The 14862-nt window shown below is 43.9% G+C and overlaps 1 protein-coding gene across 1 annotated transcript in view; it reads left to right on the forward strand.

The window, feature by feature from the left end:
• LOC115128492 (thrombospondin-3b-like) overlaps positions 1-7807 on the forward strand; it is a 28483-nt gene extending 20676 nt beyond the window's left edge. Inside the window, exons 8-23 of the mRNA XM_029658363.2 lie at positions 295-443; positions 708-848; positions 1129-1203; positions 1359-1511; positions 1982-2092; positions 2186-2293; positions 2402-2561; positions 2923-3041; positions 3128-3180; positions 4151-4344; positions 4682-4860; positions 4951-4999; positions 5163-5359; positions 5586-5758; positions 7045-7184; positions 7273-7807. Coding sequence (XP_029514223.1) covers positions 295-443; positions 708-848; positions 1129-1203; positions 1359-1511; positions 1982-2092; positions 2186-2293; positions 2402-2561; positions 2923-3041; positions 3128-3180; positions 4151-4344; positions 4682-4860; positions 4951-4999; positions 5163-5359; positions 5586-5758; positions 7045-7184; positions 7273-7328 — 2057 coding nt within the window. The 3' untranslated portion in view covers positions 7329-7807. The remainder of the gene's footprint in view (positions 1-294; positions 444-707; positions 849-1128; positions 1204-1358; positions 1512-1981; positions 2093-2185; positions 2294-2401; positions 2562-2922; positions 3042-3127; positions 3181-4150; positions 4345-4681; positions 4861-4950; positions 5000-5162; positions 5360-5585; positions 5759-7044; positions 7185-7272) is intronic.
• Positions 7808-14862: the final 7055 nt, after the last annotated feature.

Raw genomic sequence — 14862 nt, forward strand, 5'->3', positions numbered from 1 at the left:
AGTTTTAATTATATTTTGAGGCTACAGTTTTTTTTACATTTACTTTGTTTACAAACATTGGAGTAACACAAGCTTATGGGTTCTGATGGGATACGACAGTTGAACTAAGCTTACGAGGCATTTATAAGGGCTATTCTTCAAGAATCAATGGGTACATAATCATTCATTTATACGTAAAAAAAAAAATGAAAACCCTGCCCGTATGGCACTCTGTGCAGGCTCGAAGGCATGCTGAAAAATGTCTAATCCTATTTTGAACGCTGGTCTGGTATGTTCTATGACTTTGTTAACCAGGCTTCCACGAGCCCCACTCTCGCTGCGAGCCCAACCTCTGCTATAAGGGCGTTCCCTGTACAGAGACCCGGGAGTACCCAGGCTACCGTTGTGGTGCCTGCCCAGAAGGCATGACGGGGAATGGCACCCACTGCCAGGACATTGACGAGGTATTCTAAGGGTTCTATTTCTTGAGCACCAAAAAATGATAGCATGATATTTCCTTAACATTCTTGGGTTAGATTCCCAAAAGCTTTGTAGCTAAGGTGGCACATGATTTCTCTCGACAACCCAGCTGCAAGAGAATAACAATTAGTAAATTGATGTTTGGCGGCTAGCCTTCATTAAGTGAAGCACTTTGCAGTGCGAAAATAACACGAATACAATGACATTTGTATTGTTACGTTCTGTTTCTCTCTGTCTCTATGTCTAAGTGTGCCGTAGCCCGGCCCTGTTTCTCGCCCGAGGGGTGCGTAAACACGGCCAAGGGCTTCACCTGTGAATCCTGTCCCGTCGGCTTCTCAGGATCCCTCCTCAGTGGGGTTGGGGTGGAGTTTGCCAAGAGCCACAAGCAGGTCTAGCCAACATAAGACCCCCTGCTTCTCACACACACCCACATACAAACGTAAACATTGTGCGCACACACACACCCACATACAAACGTAAACATTGTGCGCACACACACACACACATACACACACACACGGGAGCCTTGCACATGCATGCCATTCACACACACCATCACTATTGACACCTCTTCTCACCCACTGTATGGATGTGCACCATGCCAAAGTGATTGCCTTTATGGCCATAATGTATTGTCCTTAAATTGTTGTGTTTTGTCTGTCTCTGTAGGAGTGCACAGATGTGGATGAGTGTGCTGACCTCTCCAACACCTGCGTCCCCAACTCTGTCTGCATCAACACAGAGGTCAGTCTCTCTCTGTGCCTCTCTCTCTCTTTGTGTCTTTCTCTGTCTCCCTCTCTCTCCCCTTCTGTCTCCCCCAACTCCCTCCTCCATCTCTCCCTCTCACCCTTCCTCTCTCTCCCTCCCCCCTTTACTCTCCTGTCCCTCTCCCCCCTCAGGGCTCGTTCAGGTGTGGTCTGTGTAAGGAGAGCTTTGTGGGCAACCAGACGGTGGGCTGTTTCCTGCGGAGGTCCTGCGCCACGCTGGGCTTCAACCCCTGCGACGTCAACGGCCACTGTGTCATAAAGGGTGCTGCCGAGGTCTCCTGCAAGGTAAGACACATATAGCACATCTCAATAGGCAACAAAAAAAAGGAAGTTGTTGAAGCGATAGTTCACCCAAATTACAAAATGACACATTGGTTTCCTTACCCTGTAATCAGTGTATGGATAGTGTATGCTTTGGTTTAGTTCCCTAGCACTGTTTCCACATGCTAATGTTTTAGTACCAGGGAAACTAAACCAAAGCATGGATTGCTGTCATACCTTGTCCATACACTGTTTAAAGGGTAAGGAAACCAAAATACCATTTTTTATTTGAGTGAACTATCTCTTCAATATCTTTTTAGCAACTAGACAAATCACCAAAATATGACATATTTCCCTTGTCATGGAAAAGACGTCTTTATCTGATTGTAACAGAAACCAGTTGGTTGTAATCTGGCTATACAGTATCACATCATTAAGAAATCATGTTCCATTTTTTTACTACTTAGTATATTCTCTCTGAATATCTCTTCCAGTGTAATGTGGGCTGGGCAGGAAATGGGTATACGTGTGGTCCAGACACAGACAGCGACGGCTACCCCGACCAGCCTCTCCCCTGCATAGACAATGACTATCACTGTCGAGCTGTAAGCCTGTTCCAAACACACACACACACACACACACACACACACAAAATGTCTTCCTTGCCCTAAAAATGATGTGTTGTGTTCCCTGTGCAGGACAATTGTGTGAACACACCCAACTCTGGCCAGGAAGACGCAGACGGAGACGGTATAGGTGACCAGTGTGATGAAGATGCTGACGGAGACGGAATCCAGAACGTGGAGGTCAGTCTAGCCTTGTATTCTGTCAGTGCGGGGTAATGTTCAGTAAGCAAAACGGAATCTCCCTGACTCCACTTCCCACCATTTTGTGTTTCCTCTTTGTTTTTCTAGGACAACTGCCGCCTGGTCCCCAACAAGGACCAACAGAACTCTGATACAGACTCATATGGGGATGCGTGTGACAACTGCCCCAATGTTCCCAATGGCAGCCAGAAGGACACCGACGGAAACGGGGCTGGAGACACCTGTGACAATGACATTGATGGGGATGGTAGGCTATGGATCGCTTATGACAGGGCTATTCAATTACTGTCCCACAAGGACCAAAGTACTGCTGTTTTTTCCCCCCCACCTGGTAGTTAATTGATTGATTAATTGTATTGACTGTGTTCCTTGTCTGATTTAGTTCCTGATTAGAGGGAGAGAATGGAAAACCTAAGTGTTTCAGTCCTCCAGGTTAGCATTGCTAATATAGGATCACTTTTGTCTTTCAGATCATAATGAATAAGAGTATATGAACAGGGAGGATTTAATCCTAGATCATCAGCACTTTTACTCTGAGACGCTTTGTGAATACGGACCCAAGACCGCAACTCAATCGCTCACCTTCCTCCTTCTCATCCTCTCGCCAGGTATCCCAAACGTGCTGGACAACTGTCCCAAGATGCCCAACCCTATGCAGACGGACCGTGACGGGGATGGAGTGGGAGATGCATGTGACAGCTGCCCAGAAGTCAACGACCCCTTGCAGGTCAGAGGTCAAGAATACAGTTCTTAGAGCTGAAATAAAAATATAGTTTATTGAGGAAATCTTTGAAATGTCTTTTCTCCATTCAGTCTGACATGGACAATGACCTGGTGGGAGATGTGTGTGACACCAACCAGGATATGTGAGTGATCCTACTAGTTTTCTGGTTTAGGGGGCTTCAGAACCAGATAACAACCCAAAAATGACCCCTTTACCTGGTTGTTATCTGGTTATATCTCCAGATGACAACCAGGCTGAACCAGGTAAAGCTGTCTTTTTGTTGTCATTAAAAAGATATGTATAAAATACATCATTTTACAATAAGTATATAAACTGACCATGACGCGTCTTTCTTCTTCTCAATGCAGTTAAGCCTAAACCACACCCCGTTATTCAGAGGGGCGTTCTACAACGCTTTGAGCACTCTCCAAGTCTCCGAGTCTGGAAGTGAATATCACGTAGCGCGAAATTTCAGTCACTGATTAATAACATTTGCCCGTGTACTTCAAGATTGAAAAATAGCCACTGATGTCCCTTAACGCTCCATGACAGATTCAATGGCTGTAGCATAGCGTATTCGACAGAATGATTAGCTAATAAATATTTGGGAAATGATGAACAATAAGCATGTGCTTTTACCTGATAATAGACTACTACTAATAATGTAACAACTTCAAATACCGAGCTAGTAACGTTAAGTAGCCTAGGTTAACTTAGCTGACCTTCAATTGAGGGAACTCAGCAGAGTTTTCTGAGACATTTTTACAACTCATTGAAACTCTGAAAATAAATACATTGGCAAATGTTACCAAACATGATAATAATAGGCCTGCATTACGGTAGGCAGCTAATTTTTCAATTACACTTTCCTTCCCTTGGAAGGTCACCGTCTCTGCGCTGATCGCCCGTGAGTGAGACAATGCTAGCTAGCCAATGGGAGTGTAGTAGAACGCCCCTCTGAATAACGGGCCGTGGTTTTGGTTTAACTGTGTTGGGAAAAAGAAAGACCATGACGTTGAAAAATACGTCAGGCTGACATCATTTCAACCAGTCTTGCCTGCTGGGTCAATGAGCCTGTTTCTAATGTCCCTGTCTTGTCCTCATGTGTCAAGGGATGGGGACGGCCACCAGGACTCCAGGGACAACTGTCCAGATGTCCCTAACAGCTCTCAGCTGGACTCAGACAATGACGGCATCGGCGACGAATGCGACGATGACGACGACAACGATGGCATTCCAGATGCTGGACCTCCCGGGCCGGATAACTGCCGGCTCATCCCCAACCCCAGCCAGACAGACACTGACAGTATGGAAGGAGTCACAGTGAAATAAATGCTTTGTAGCCCAGTCTTAACAGGATTAAAGGCACAATCTGTTACATTACTTTCCAGACACGCAGAGAGAGGGGGGCACTTTTTACTGGAAATTAAAGAGATTAGAATTTCAAATTCTGTTTTAAATGTTTTGGAATTTTATTGGCCTGCTGACAAGGTACCACAGGGACCTATGTATGTTTGTCCTAAAATATACTGTATGTCATACCAGAGTAACCTATTTCTCTCTATACTCCCATCCCCATCAGTGTTCTCAGAGTGGTATATTTTGTGTTTTGATCTCTCCCTCTGTCCCTCTTGTCCAATCAGGAAATGGCATTGGTGACATGTGCGAGAATGACTTTGACAATGACTCAGTGATAGACTTGATTGACGTGTGTCCAGAGAGCGCTGAGGTCACAATGACCGACTTCAGAGCCTATCAGACGGTCATCCTGGACCAGGAGGGCGAAGCCCAAATCGACCCCAACTGGATAGTGCTCAATCGGGTGACCATTTGGAATATTCCTAGATAGAAAACAAACATTACATTGTATGTACTTTAATTAATTAAGAATTGTTCTGGAATTTTGTTTTAGGGTATGGAAATTGTTCAAACCATGAACAGCGACCCTGGTTTGGCCATAGGTAAGTCTATAAACCTCCTTCTGTCGCTCGGTGTATCTTTATGTCTGTCTTTCTTTCCTCCCCCTGTCTTTATCCCACTTTCTCTCAGTTTTAAATGAAGCTGTATCAATAAAGAGCATGACAAGTCAAGTATCTCTCTCTCCCTCCACCTGATCCCCACCAGGCATCACAGCCTTTAACGGGGTAGACTTTGAGGGGACGTTCCACATCAACACGGCCACGGACGATGACTATGTGGGCTTCATCTTCAGCTACCAGGACTCGTCCAGCTTCTACGTGGTCATGTGGAAACAGATGGAGCAGACCTACTGGCAGTCGCTGCCTTTTAGGGCCATGGCCCAGCCAGGCCTGCAACTGAAGGTGGGGGACACAGAAAACTGCATCTGTTGGCTTTAAAGGGACATTACACTCCAACATCAAACGTGTGTCAGATGTTTTCAGACCTTCAAAGTTGTCTTATGTCAATAGGAGTACACATCCCACCTCCATCATGTTGTGTTGTTCCAGCTACATGCCTCAACTTCAAATGTAATAGATATTAGATTACCACAGCCAAACACTTGACTTTACTCGTTCTGCTCTACAGGCAGTTAAGTCACGTACGGGTCCCGGTGAATACCTCCGTAATGCCCTGTGGCACACTGGCGACACCCCGGGTGAAGTCACCCTGCTGTGGAAGGACCCCAGGAATGTGGGCTGGAGGGACAAGACATCTTACCGTTGGCACCTCAGCCACCGCCCGCAGGTGGGCTACATCAGGTGAGCAAAACATCAAAGGGCATTACAGCCACAAATGCTTTACTCCTAGTTGTATTCTCCTGCCAATGCACTTCATCATCACAAATGTTCCTCACTGTTTAATTGAGCCGTTTTCTGTATAGAGATCTATAGCTCTTTATGGCTATCTGTATATAATTCAGATTATGCACTGAATGTACAAAGCATTAGGAACACTATCCTCATATTGAGTTGCACCCCCTTTCCCATCAGAACAGCCTCTATTCGTCGGGGCATGGACTTTACAAGGTGCCGAAAGCGTTCCACAGGGATACTGGCCCATGTTGACTCCAATGCTTCCCACAGTTGTGTCAAGCTGGCTGGATCTCTACTCCAAATATCTTGTTCCATCTCATCCCACAGATGCTCAATTGGATTGAGATCTGGTGACTGGGCAGGCCACTGCAGTAAGCTGAATTCACTGTTATCTTTGTGGAACCATTTCTGGACAATCCTATCCTTGTGGCATGGGACATTATCCTGCTAAAGAAATCCATTCGCAGATGGACACTCTCCTGCTATTAAGGGATGAATCTGATTGTCAATGATGTTCAGATATCATGTGGCATTCAAACGTTGCTCCACTTTTATCTAGGGGCCCAATGTGTGCCATGAAAACGCACCCCACACCACCGCATTACCACCACCAGCCTGCAATGTTGACACGAGCCATGATGGAAACATGTACTGGTTTTCTCCATACCCTAGTCCTCCCATCAGTGTGAAACAACAGGAACTGGGATTCTCCATTGTCCAGTGTTTTTGTTCCTTAGCCCACTGCAACCGCAGTTTATTGTCTTTTTCTGAAAGAAGTGGAACTCTGTAAGGTCGTTGGTTGCCATACTCCATTCGTGTCAAGGTACGACGAATTGTGCATTCTTTTATGGGTCTTTGGGCACCAATGTTATACTGGACTGTAGCCCGCACAATTTGTGTCAGCCTCCTTTGTTCTCTTTAATAAATGACTTGTCGTTGGCTGGATGTCCTTTAGGTGGTGAACCATCCTTGATACACACAGGAAACTGTTGAGAGTGAAAAACCCAGCAGCGTTGCAGTTCTTGACATACTCAAACCAGTGCGTCTGGCACCTACTACCATAACCGTTTCAAAGGGAATCTTTTGTCTTGACCATTCACCCTCTAACAGATGACATCAATAAGGGATCATAGCTTTCACCTAGATTCACCTGGTCAACCTATATCAGGGAAAGAGCAGGTGGTTTGTACACTCAGTGTATAGAGAGATCATTGTGTATACCCATGTCACAGGGTGAGGCTGTATGAAGGCATGACATTGGTGGCAGACTCTGGCGTGGTGGTGGACACCTCAATGAGGGGCGGGAGGCTGGGCGTCTTCTGCTTCTCCCAGGAGCAAATCATCTGGTCCAACCTGGGCTATCGCTGCAACGGTACGTCAACGCTCTCAGAAGATCTTTTTCTTGAATTTGAATTTAACCTGGCTACGTTATAATATTTCTTTCTATCTTTTTCCATCAGATACTGTACCAGAGGACTATGAGTTCTACCGCAAGCAGATGCACATCAGGGTGTGACTGAGCCTAGCACAGCATCTGTGCAGATACACAACATCACCTGTGCCTTCGCTGTATCTTGTGTGTGTGTGTATGGTTGTGTGTGTGTGTGTTTTAAGGTACATTTACTTTAATGTGGGGCTCTTTCTGTCTTTAGCCCCCACAACGACCTTACAGGTTGGTCAAGTCAAGAGTTTAAGATTGTTTGACAACATAAAAGCTTTTATTATTATTATATAAAATGATGAATGAAAGCTAGTTTTAAGGAATTAGGATCGTGAAATCCTAAGGTACATGACTGTGTATAAGGGAAAATTAAATACATATGTTTGAAAAGTGTCAAATCCTACTCTTAGACTTAAACTGAGCATCATAAAGGTTTCAGACTCACAGTTGACGTCACATTACACACCACTGAATCCACTGTTAAATTGTACAATATTTGTCATGATGAAGGGTTAACCCCAAGGCTGAGTTTATAAGGAATGTTATAATTGTTATTTTTATGAGGATCATCGAGACAGACCTATGTGGAAGCCTGTGAGAAACCAATTGCATGGTAATAAACATCCAAATATATATATATATATATCTTTTTTTTTTTTACTGAATGTTTGCATGTAAACCATAATACTAGATGTCGCCAACCCAACATATGCATAAGGTTCATTGGCTACATTTACACAGGAGGGCGAGAAAAAGAGAGACTGGGGAAAAGCAGGAGCTGAGACAAAATGCTGGTTGACTTGACAAAGAAGACAAACTGGCAGCAGACAAACAGAACACAGGTATAAATACACAGGGGATAATGGGGAAGATGGGTGACACCTTGAGGGGGGTGGAGACAATCACAAAGACAGTTGAAACAGATCAGGGCGTGACAGTACCCCCCCCCCCCCCCTCCCCTAGGGACGCTGGCGTCCTACCTGGGCACATACCTGGTTGAGCGGGGTGTCAGCATTGGAACTCAGAGATGAGGCCTGGGTCCAGGATGTCCCTAGCGGAGACCCAGCACCTCTCCTCCAGGCCATAACCCTCCCAGTCTACCAGGTATTGGAAATCCCTGCCCCGAGGTCGAACCATCAGGAGCCGTCTCATCATGTACGCCGGTCGGCTCCCATGGTCTCAATTAAGGCGTTCAATAATTAGTTGCATGTCATGATTTACTCACTTTTTCATTCTGTTACAATTCACCACAAGCACTGTTACAACTAACCCAGACTATGGGGTAAATTGTTACACTTCACTCCTTGTATTTAAGACAACACCGTACATTTGCAGTTTGATTTACATATATAGTAATGACACCAAGTTGTAAAGGACAGATGTAGGTTGTTTGTATCAAGTTTTGAATACACTACCATAAATGATCTCTGAGAAACTAATGAAAAGGTGAAATGTGTTACAACCATCCCCGGTCTCCTCTACACGCCTCATCATAGCTACCCACCCCTCCTCTTCTTTTTGTTAGAACTTTTTCAATTATACTCAAGACACACACATTTTAGATGCTTTTCACTGACAGCCACAACTCAATCAGCTATAAGCGTGCTGCCCAAATTGCAGGATTCCTAAATAGGCATAAGCCTACACCACAGGAGGTTGGTGGCACATTAATTGGGGAGAATGGGCTTGTGGTAATGAGTGGAATGGTATAAAATACATCAAACACATGGTTTCCAGGTGTTTGATGACATTCCATTTGCGCCATTGCGGCCATTATCATGTATCTGTTCTCCCCTCAGCAGCCTCTTGTGGCTGCTGAGCTAATGATCTGAGCCAATGATCATCTGTGGCTAAGTCATGCTCTCTGGTGAAGTATTTAGATCATTTTGATTTAGACAGGTGTAATTATATAATTTTGGCAAAACGTACATTTATACTGAACAAAAATATAAAAATGTAACACGTAAATTGTTGTTCCTATGTTTCATGAGCTGAAATAAGAGAAGTGTGCTCTTCACGGATGAATCCTGGTTTCAACTGTACCAGGCAGATGGCAGACAGCATGAATGGCATTGTGTATGCAAGCAGTTTGCTGATGCCAGCGCACACAGTGCCCTATGGTCGAGGTGGGGTTATGGTACGGGCAGGCATAAGCTACGGAACAAGGAACACAATCGCATTTTATCGATGGAAATTTCAATCCACAGAGGTACCGTGGTGAGATCCTGAGGTCTATTATCGTGCCATTCACCCGCCGCTATCACCTCATGTTTCAGCATGATAATGCATGACTCAAGGATCTGTACACAATTACTGGAAGCTGAAAATGTCCCTGTTCTTCCATGGCCTTCACATTCACCAGACATGTCACTAATTGAGCATGTTTTGGATGCTCTGGATCGCCGGGGACAACAGCGTTTTCCAGTTCCCGTCAATATTCAGCAACTTTGCACAGTCATTGAAGAGGAGTGGGAGAACATTCCACAGGCCACAATCAACAGCCTGATTGTCACGCTCTGACCATAGAGAGCCCTCGGGGTTCTCTATGGTGTTTTAGGTCAGGGTGTGACTAGGGGGTGTTCTAATCTTTCATTTCTATGTTGGTGTGAGTATGGTTCCCAATTGGAGGAAGCTGATGATCATTTCCTCTAATTGGGGATCATACCTAGTGTGGTCCTTTTCCCACCTGCGTGGTGGGATATTGTTTTTGTTTAGTGCTATGTGCGCTACAAACTGCACGTTCATTTATTTATTTGTTGTTTGAAGTTTCACCTGTGGAACTCTACTCACGCTGCGCTTTGGTCCACTCATTATAACGAACGTGACACTGATACAACTCTATGTGAAGGAGACGTGGAACTCTGCATGAGGAAAATTGTGGTCACACCAGATACGGACTGGTTTTCTGATCCACGCTCCTACCTTTTAAGGTACAGTTGGAAGTCGGAAGTTCACATACACTTAAGTTGGAGTCATTAAAACTTGTTCTTCAACCACTCCACAAATTTCTTGTTAACAAACTATAGTTTTGGCAAGTCGGATAGGACATTTACTTTGTGCATGACAAGTAATATTTCCAACAGCTGTTTACAGACAGATTATTCCACTTAAAATTCACTGTATCACAATTCCAGAAGTTTACATACACTAAGTTTACTGTGTGTCACGCTCATCAAAATGATTGGACCAAGGCACAGCGTGCATAGAGTTCCACATATTTTAATAAATAGAAACTCACCAAGCAAAACAGACAAACAAACAAACAAACAAGCACAAACTAAATGTGAAGCCACTGGTGTGCACACAGGCAACTATCTGTAGACAAGATCCCACAAAGGGGAAATGGCTGCCTAAATATGATCCCCTATCAGAGACAATGATAAACAGCTGTCTCTGATTGGGAACCATACCAGGCCAACATAAACCATTAATCACCTAGATGACCCACCCTAGTCACTATCACACCCCAACCAACAGAGAATAAACAGCTCTCTATGGTCAGGGCGTGACACTGTGCCTTTAAACAGCTTGGAAAATTCCAGAAAATTATGTAATGGTTTTAGAAGCTTCTGATAGGCTACTTGAAATCATTTGAGTCAATTTGAGGTGTACCTGTGAATGTATTTCAAGGCCTACCTTCAAACTCAGTGCCTCTTTGCTTGACATCATGGGAAAAACAAAAGAAATCAGCCAAGACCTCAGAAAAAAAAGTCTGGTTCATCCTTGGGAGCAATTTCCGCACGCCTGAAGGTACCACGTTCATCTGTACAAACAATAGTACGCAAGTATAAACAACATGGGACCATGCAGCCGTCATACCGCTCAGGAAGGAGACGCATTATGTCTCCTAGACATGAACGTACTTTGGTGCGAAATGTGCAAATCAATCCCAGAACAACAGCAAAGGACCGTGTGAAGATGCTGGAGGAAAAAGGTACAAAAGTATCTATATCCACAGTAAAACGAGTCCTATATAGACACAACCTGAAAGGCCGCTCAGCAAGGAAGAAGCCACTGCTCAAAAACCGCCATAAAAAAGCCAGACTACGGTTTGCAACTGCACATGGGGAGAAATATTGTACTTTTTGGAGAAATGTCCTCTGGTCTGATGAAATAAAAATAGAACTGTTAGGCCATAAGGACCATCCTTATGTTTGGAGGAAAAATGGGGAGGCTTGCAAGCCAAAGAACACCATCCTAACCGTGAAGCAAGGGGTGGCAGCATCATGTTGTGGAGGTGCTTTGCTGCAGGAGGGACTGGTGCACTTCACAAAATAGATGGCATCATGAGGGAGGAAAATGATGTGGATATATTGAAGCAACATATCAAGGCATCAGTCAGGAAGTTAAATCTTGGTCGCAAATAGACAATGACCCCAAGCATACTTCCAAAGTTGTGGCAAATGGCTTAAGGACAACAAAGTAAAGGTATTGGAGTGGCCATCACAAAGCCCTGACCTCAATCCTATAGAAAATGTGTTGGCAGAACTGAAATGTGTGTGCGAGCTAGGAGTCCTACAAACCTGACTCAGTTAAACCAGCTTTGTCAGGAGGAATGGGCCAAAATTCACCCAACTTATTGTGGGAAGCTTGTGGAAGGCTACCTGAAACGTTTGACTCGAGTTAAACAATTTCAAGGCAATGCTACCAAATACTAATTGAGTGTATGTAACCTTCTGACCCACTGGGAATGTGATGAAAGAAATAAAATCGGAAATAAATCATTCTCTCTACTATTATTCTGACATTTCACATTCTTAAAATAAAGTGGTGATCCTAACTGACCTAAGACCATTTTTACTAGGACGAAATGTCATGAATTGTGAAAAACTGAGTTTAAATGTATTTGGCTAAGGTGTATGTAAACTTCCGACTTCAACTGTATCTGTGACTAACATATGAATATCTCAAATCAAATTGTGTTGGTCACATACACATGGTTAGCAGATGTTATTGCGAGTGTAGCAAAATGCTTGGGCTTGTAGTTCTGACAGTGCAGTAATAACTAACAAGTAGTCTAACAATTCCACAACAACTACCTAATACATACAAATCTAAGTAAAGGGATGGAATAAGAATATAGACATATAAACATATGGCTGAGCAGTGTTCGAGTGGCATAGTCAAGATGCAATAGATGGTATAAAAATACAGTACATACATATGGGATGAGTAATGCAAGATATGTAAACATTATTAAAGTAGCAGTATTAAAGTGGCCAATGATTTCAAGTATTATGTAGGCAGCAGCCTCTGTGTTGGCGACAGCTGTTTAACAGTCTGATGGCATTTAGATTGAAAAGTAACTTCTGTCTCTCGGTCCCAGTTTTGATGCACCTGTACTGACCTCGCCTTCTGGATGGTGGCGGATTAAACAGGCAGTGGCTCGGGTGGTTGTTGTCCTTGATTATCTTTTTGGCCTCTCTGTGACAACAGGTGCTGTAGGTGTCCTAGAGGGCAGGTAGTTTTCCCCCAGTGATGCGTTGTGCAGACCGCACGAGCCTCACAACCCTTTGGTTGTGGGCGGTGCAGTTGCCATTCCAGGCGGTGATACAGCCGACAGGATGTTCTCAATTGTGCATCTGTAAAGGTTTGGGAGGGTTTTAGGTGACAAGACAAATTTATTCAGCCTCCTGAGGTTGAAGAGGCACTGTTGCGCTGTTGAACCTTCTTCACCACACTGTCTGTGTGGGTGGATCATTTCAGTTTGTCCCTGATGTGTACGCCGAGGAACTTAAAACTTTCCACCTTCTCCACTGCTGTCCGTCAATGTGGATAAGGGGGTGTTTCCTCTGCTGTTTCTTGAAGTCCCCGATCATCTCCTTTGTATTGTTGACATTGAGTGAGAGGTTGTTTTCCTGAAACCACACTCCGAGTGCTCTCACTTGCATTACAGTTACATGATTAATCAGTTTAATCGCGTAATAATAATTACAGGGAATCTTTAATAAAAACTAAAAGTCCTCATTTAATTAATGATAGTAAAGACACGACAGTAGGTTTTAATAGTCACAGTGGGTACAACATCTCCAATGCACTTCCTTATAAACTCTCTCACTGAATCAGAGTATACATCAATATTATTCTCTGAGGCTACCCTTAACATATCCCAGTCCGTGTGATCAAACCAATTTTGACACATGGATTCAGACCAGCGTTGAATAGTTATTGTCACAGGTATATCCTGTTTGAGTTTCTGCCTATAAGGTCAGGAGGAACAAAATGGAGTCGTGGTCAGATTTACCGAAAGGAGGTTGGGGAGTGCCTTGTATACGTTAGGGGAAGCCACCATCCTAATAGTGCAATGTGCACACGCCAGCCAACATTCCTTTCCGATTTGCAAGAGGCTGAAATCAGAGTTCTGTATATAATCATGAGATGCTCACGTCTCCGCCCTAACAATGTGAGTTATTGTCCCAAAGGCGGGAAGGCACACGTCAAGCTTAAGTCTGCATATTATGCCCATATAAATGCATCGGGCTTATTCTGGACAGACTATGGCGAGAGTAAGAGCTTTCGCTTCGCCTCTTCCTCTCTGCAGAATCTCTCTCACCAGAGAAAGCATCTGATGAGTGAAACAGCACCCCTTTGTCTTACTATATGTAGTCCTGTATCTGATGCTGTCTCTCCAGAAATAGTATGAGATGCTATACACTTTTTGTCCAGACAGCATCAGATACATGGTCTACACCTACTAAGATAGCGGGGCACTGTTTAGCTCGTTCTGAGATTAACTCGTCTTTCTGTCAGCGTGGGTCCCGGTCAAATAAATTATCAATATTTCAACATTTTATTTGGATGGGCGAGGAGTGGTAGGGTGGGCCAGGCCTCGTAAGGCCCGCCCATAACGCTGGTCCTGTGACACACCAACACACACATACACACACACTACATACTCTAACACACACAAAACACACACACATGCATATTGACGCCACACACACACACTCACACATAGACATAATTTCACACTCCCACATTCTTCACATGCACTTCCTTATTGTTATTTTATTGTGTTAGAAATCATTCGTACTTTTTAACTCAGCATTGTTGGGAAAGGGCTGGTAAGTAAGCTTTTCACAGTGAAGTCTTCAACTGAATTTGGCGCATGTGACAAATAAAATACTATTTGATTTAAATCATCATTATACCTCCCTCTAAAATCATTTACAGCTCACAACATTGACTTAGGGCTTCAATATGCGTCATACAGGACCAGGAAATCTGGTCACAATGTGAAGAATGAGATGAGACAGTGGCTGGAAATAAAATACCACGTACAGACACGCCTGAAAATGTGGGCACAATCAGAATATGGGTAAGATCAGGACACAGGATCCATGTTAGAACCAGGGGTGTATAAACGGAAAATATTTTGCAACGAAAACAAGAGTTTCTATTGGACAGGTAGGTCCCTTCATTCCATTTGCTCTGTTTGTTTCTGTTAGGTTATTAAATGGGAAGTGTTTTCTGTTGCAAGACGTAATGATTATACCGCAGGTATAAACTAGGCTTTTGACCAGTTGGTATGCAGGGTTTGACATAAGATATAGCAGGCTCACTTTTGCCTCTAGATGGTGCAATGTGATCACAGTTTTAGTGGTGACAG

The sequence above is a fragment of the Oncorhynchus nerka genome, linkage group LG4 (assembly GCF_034236695.1).
Source record: "Oncorhynchus nerka isolate Pitt River linkage group LG4, Oner_Uvic_2.0, whole genome shotgun sequence".
Taxonomy (NCBI): domain Eukaryota; kingdom Metazoa; phylum Chordata; class Actinopteri; order Salmoniformes; family Salmonidae; genus Oncorhynchus; species Oncorhynchus nerka.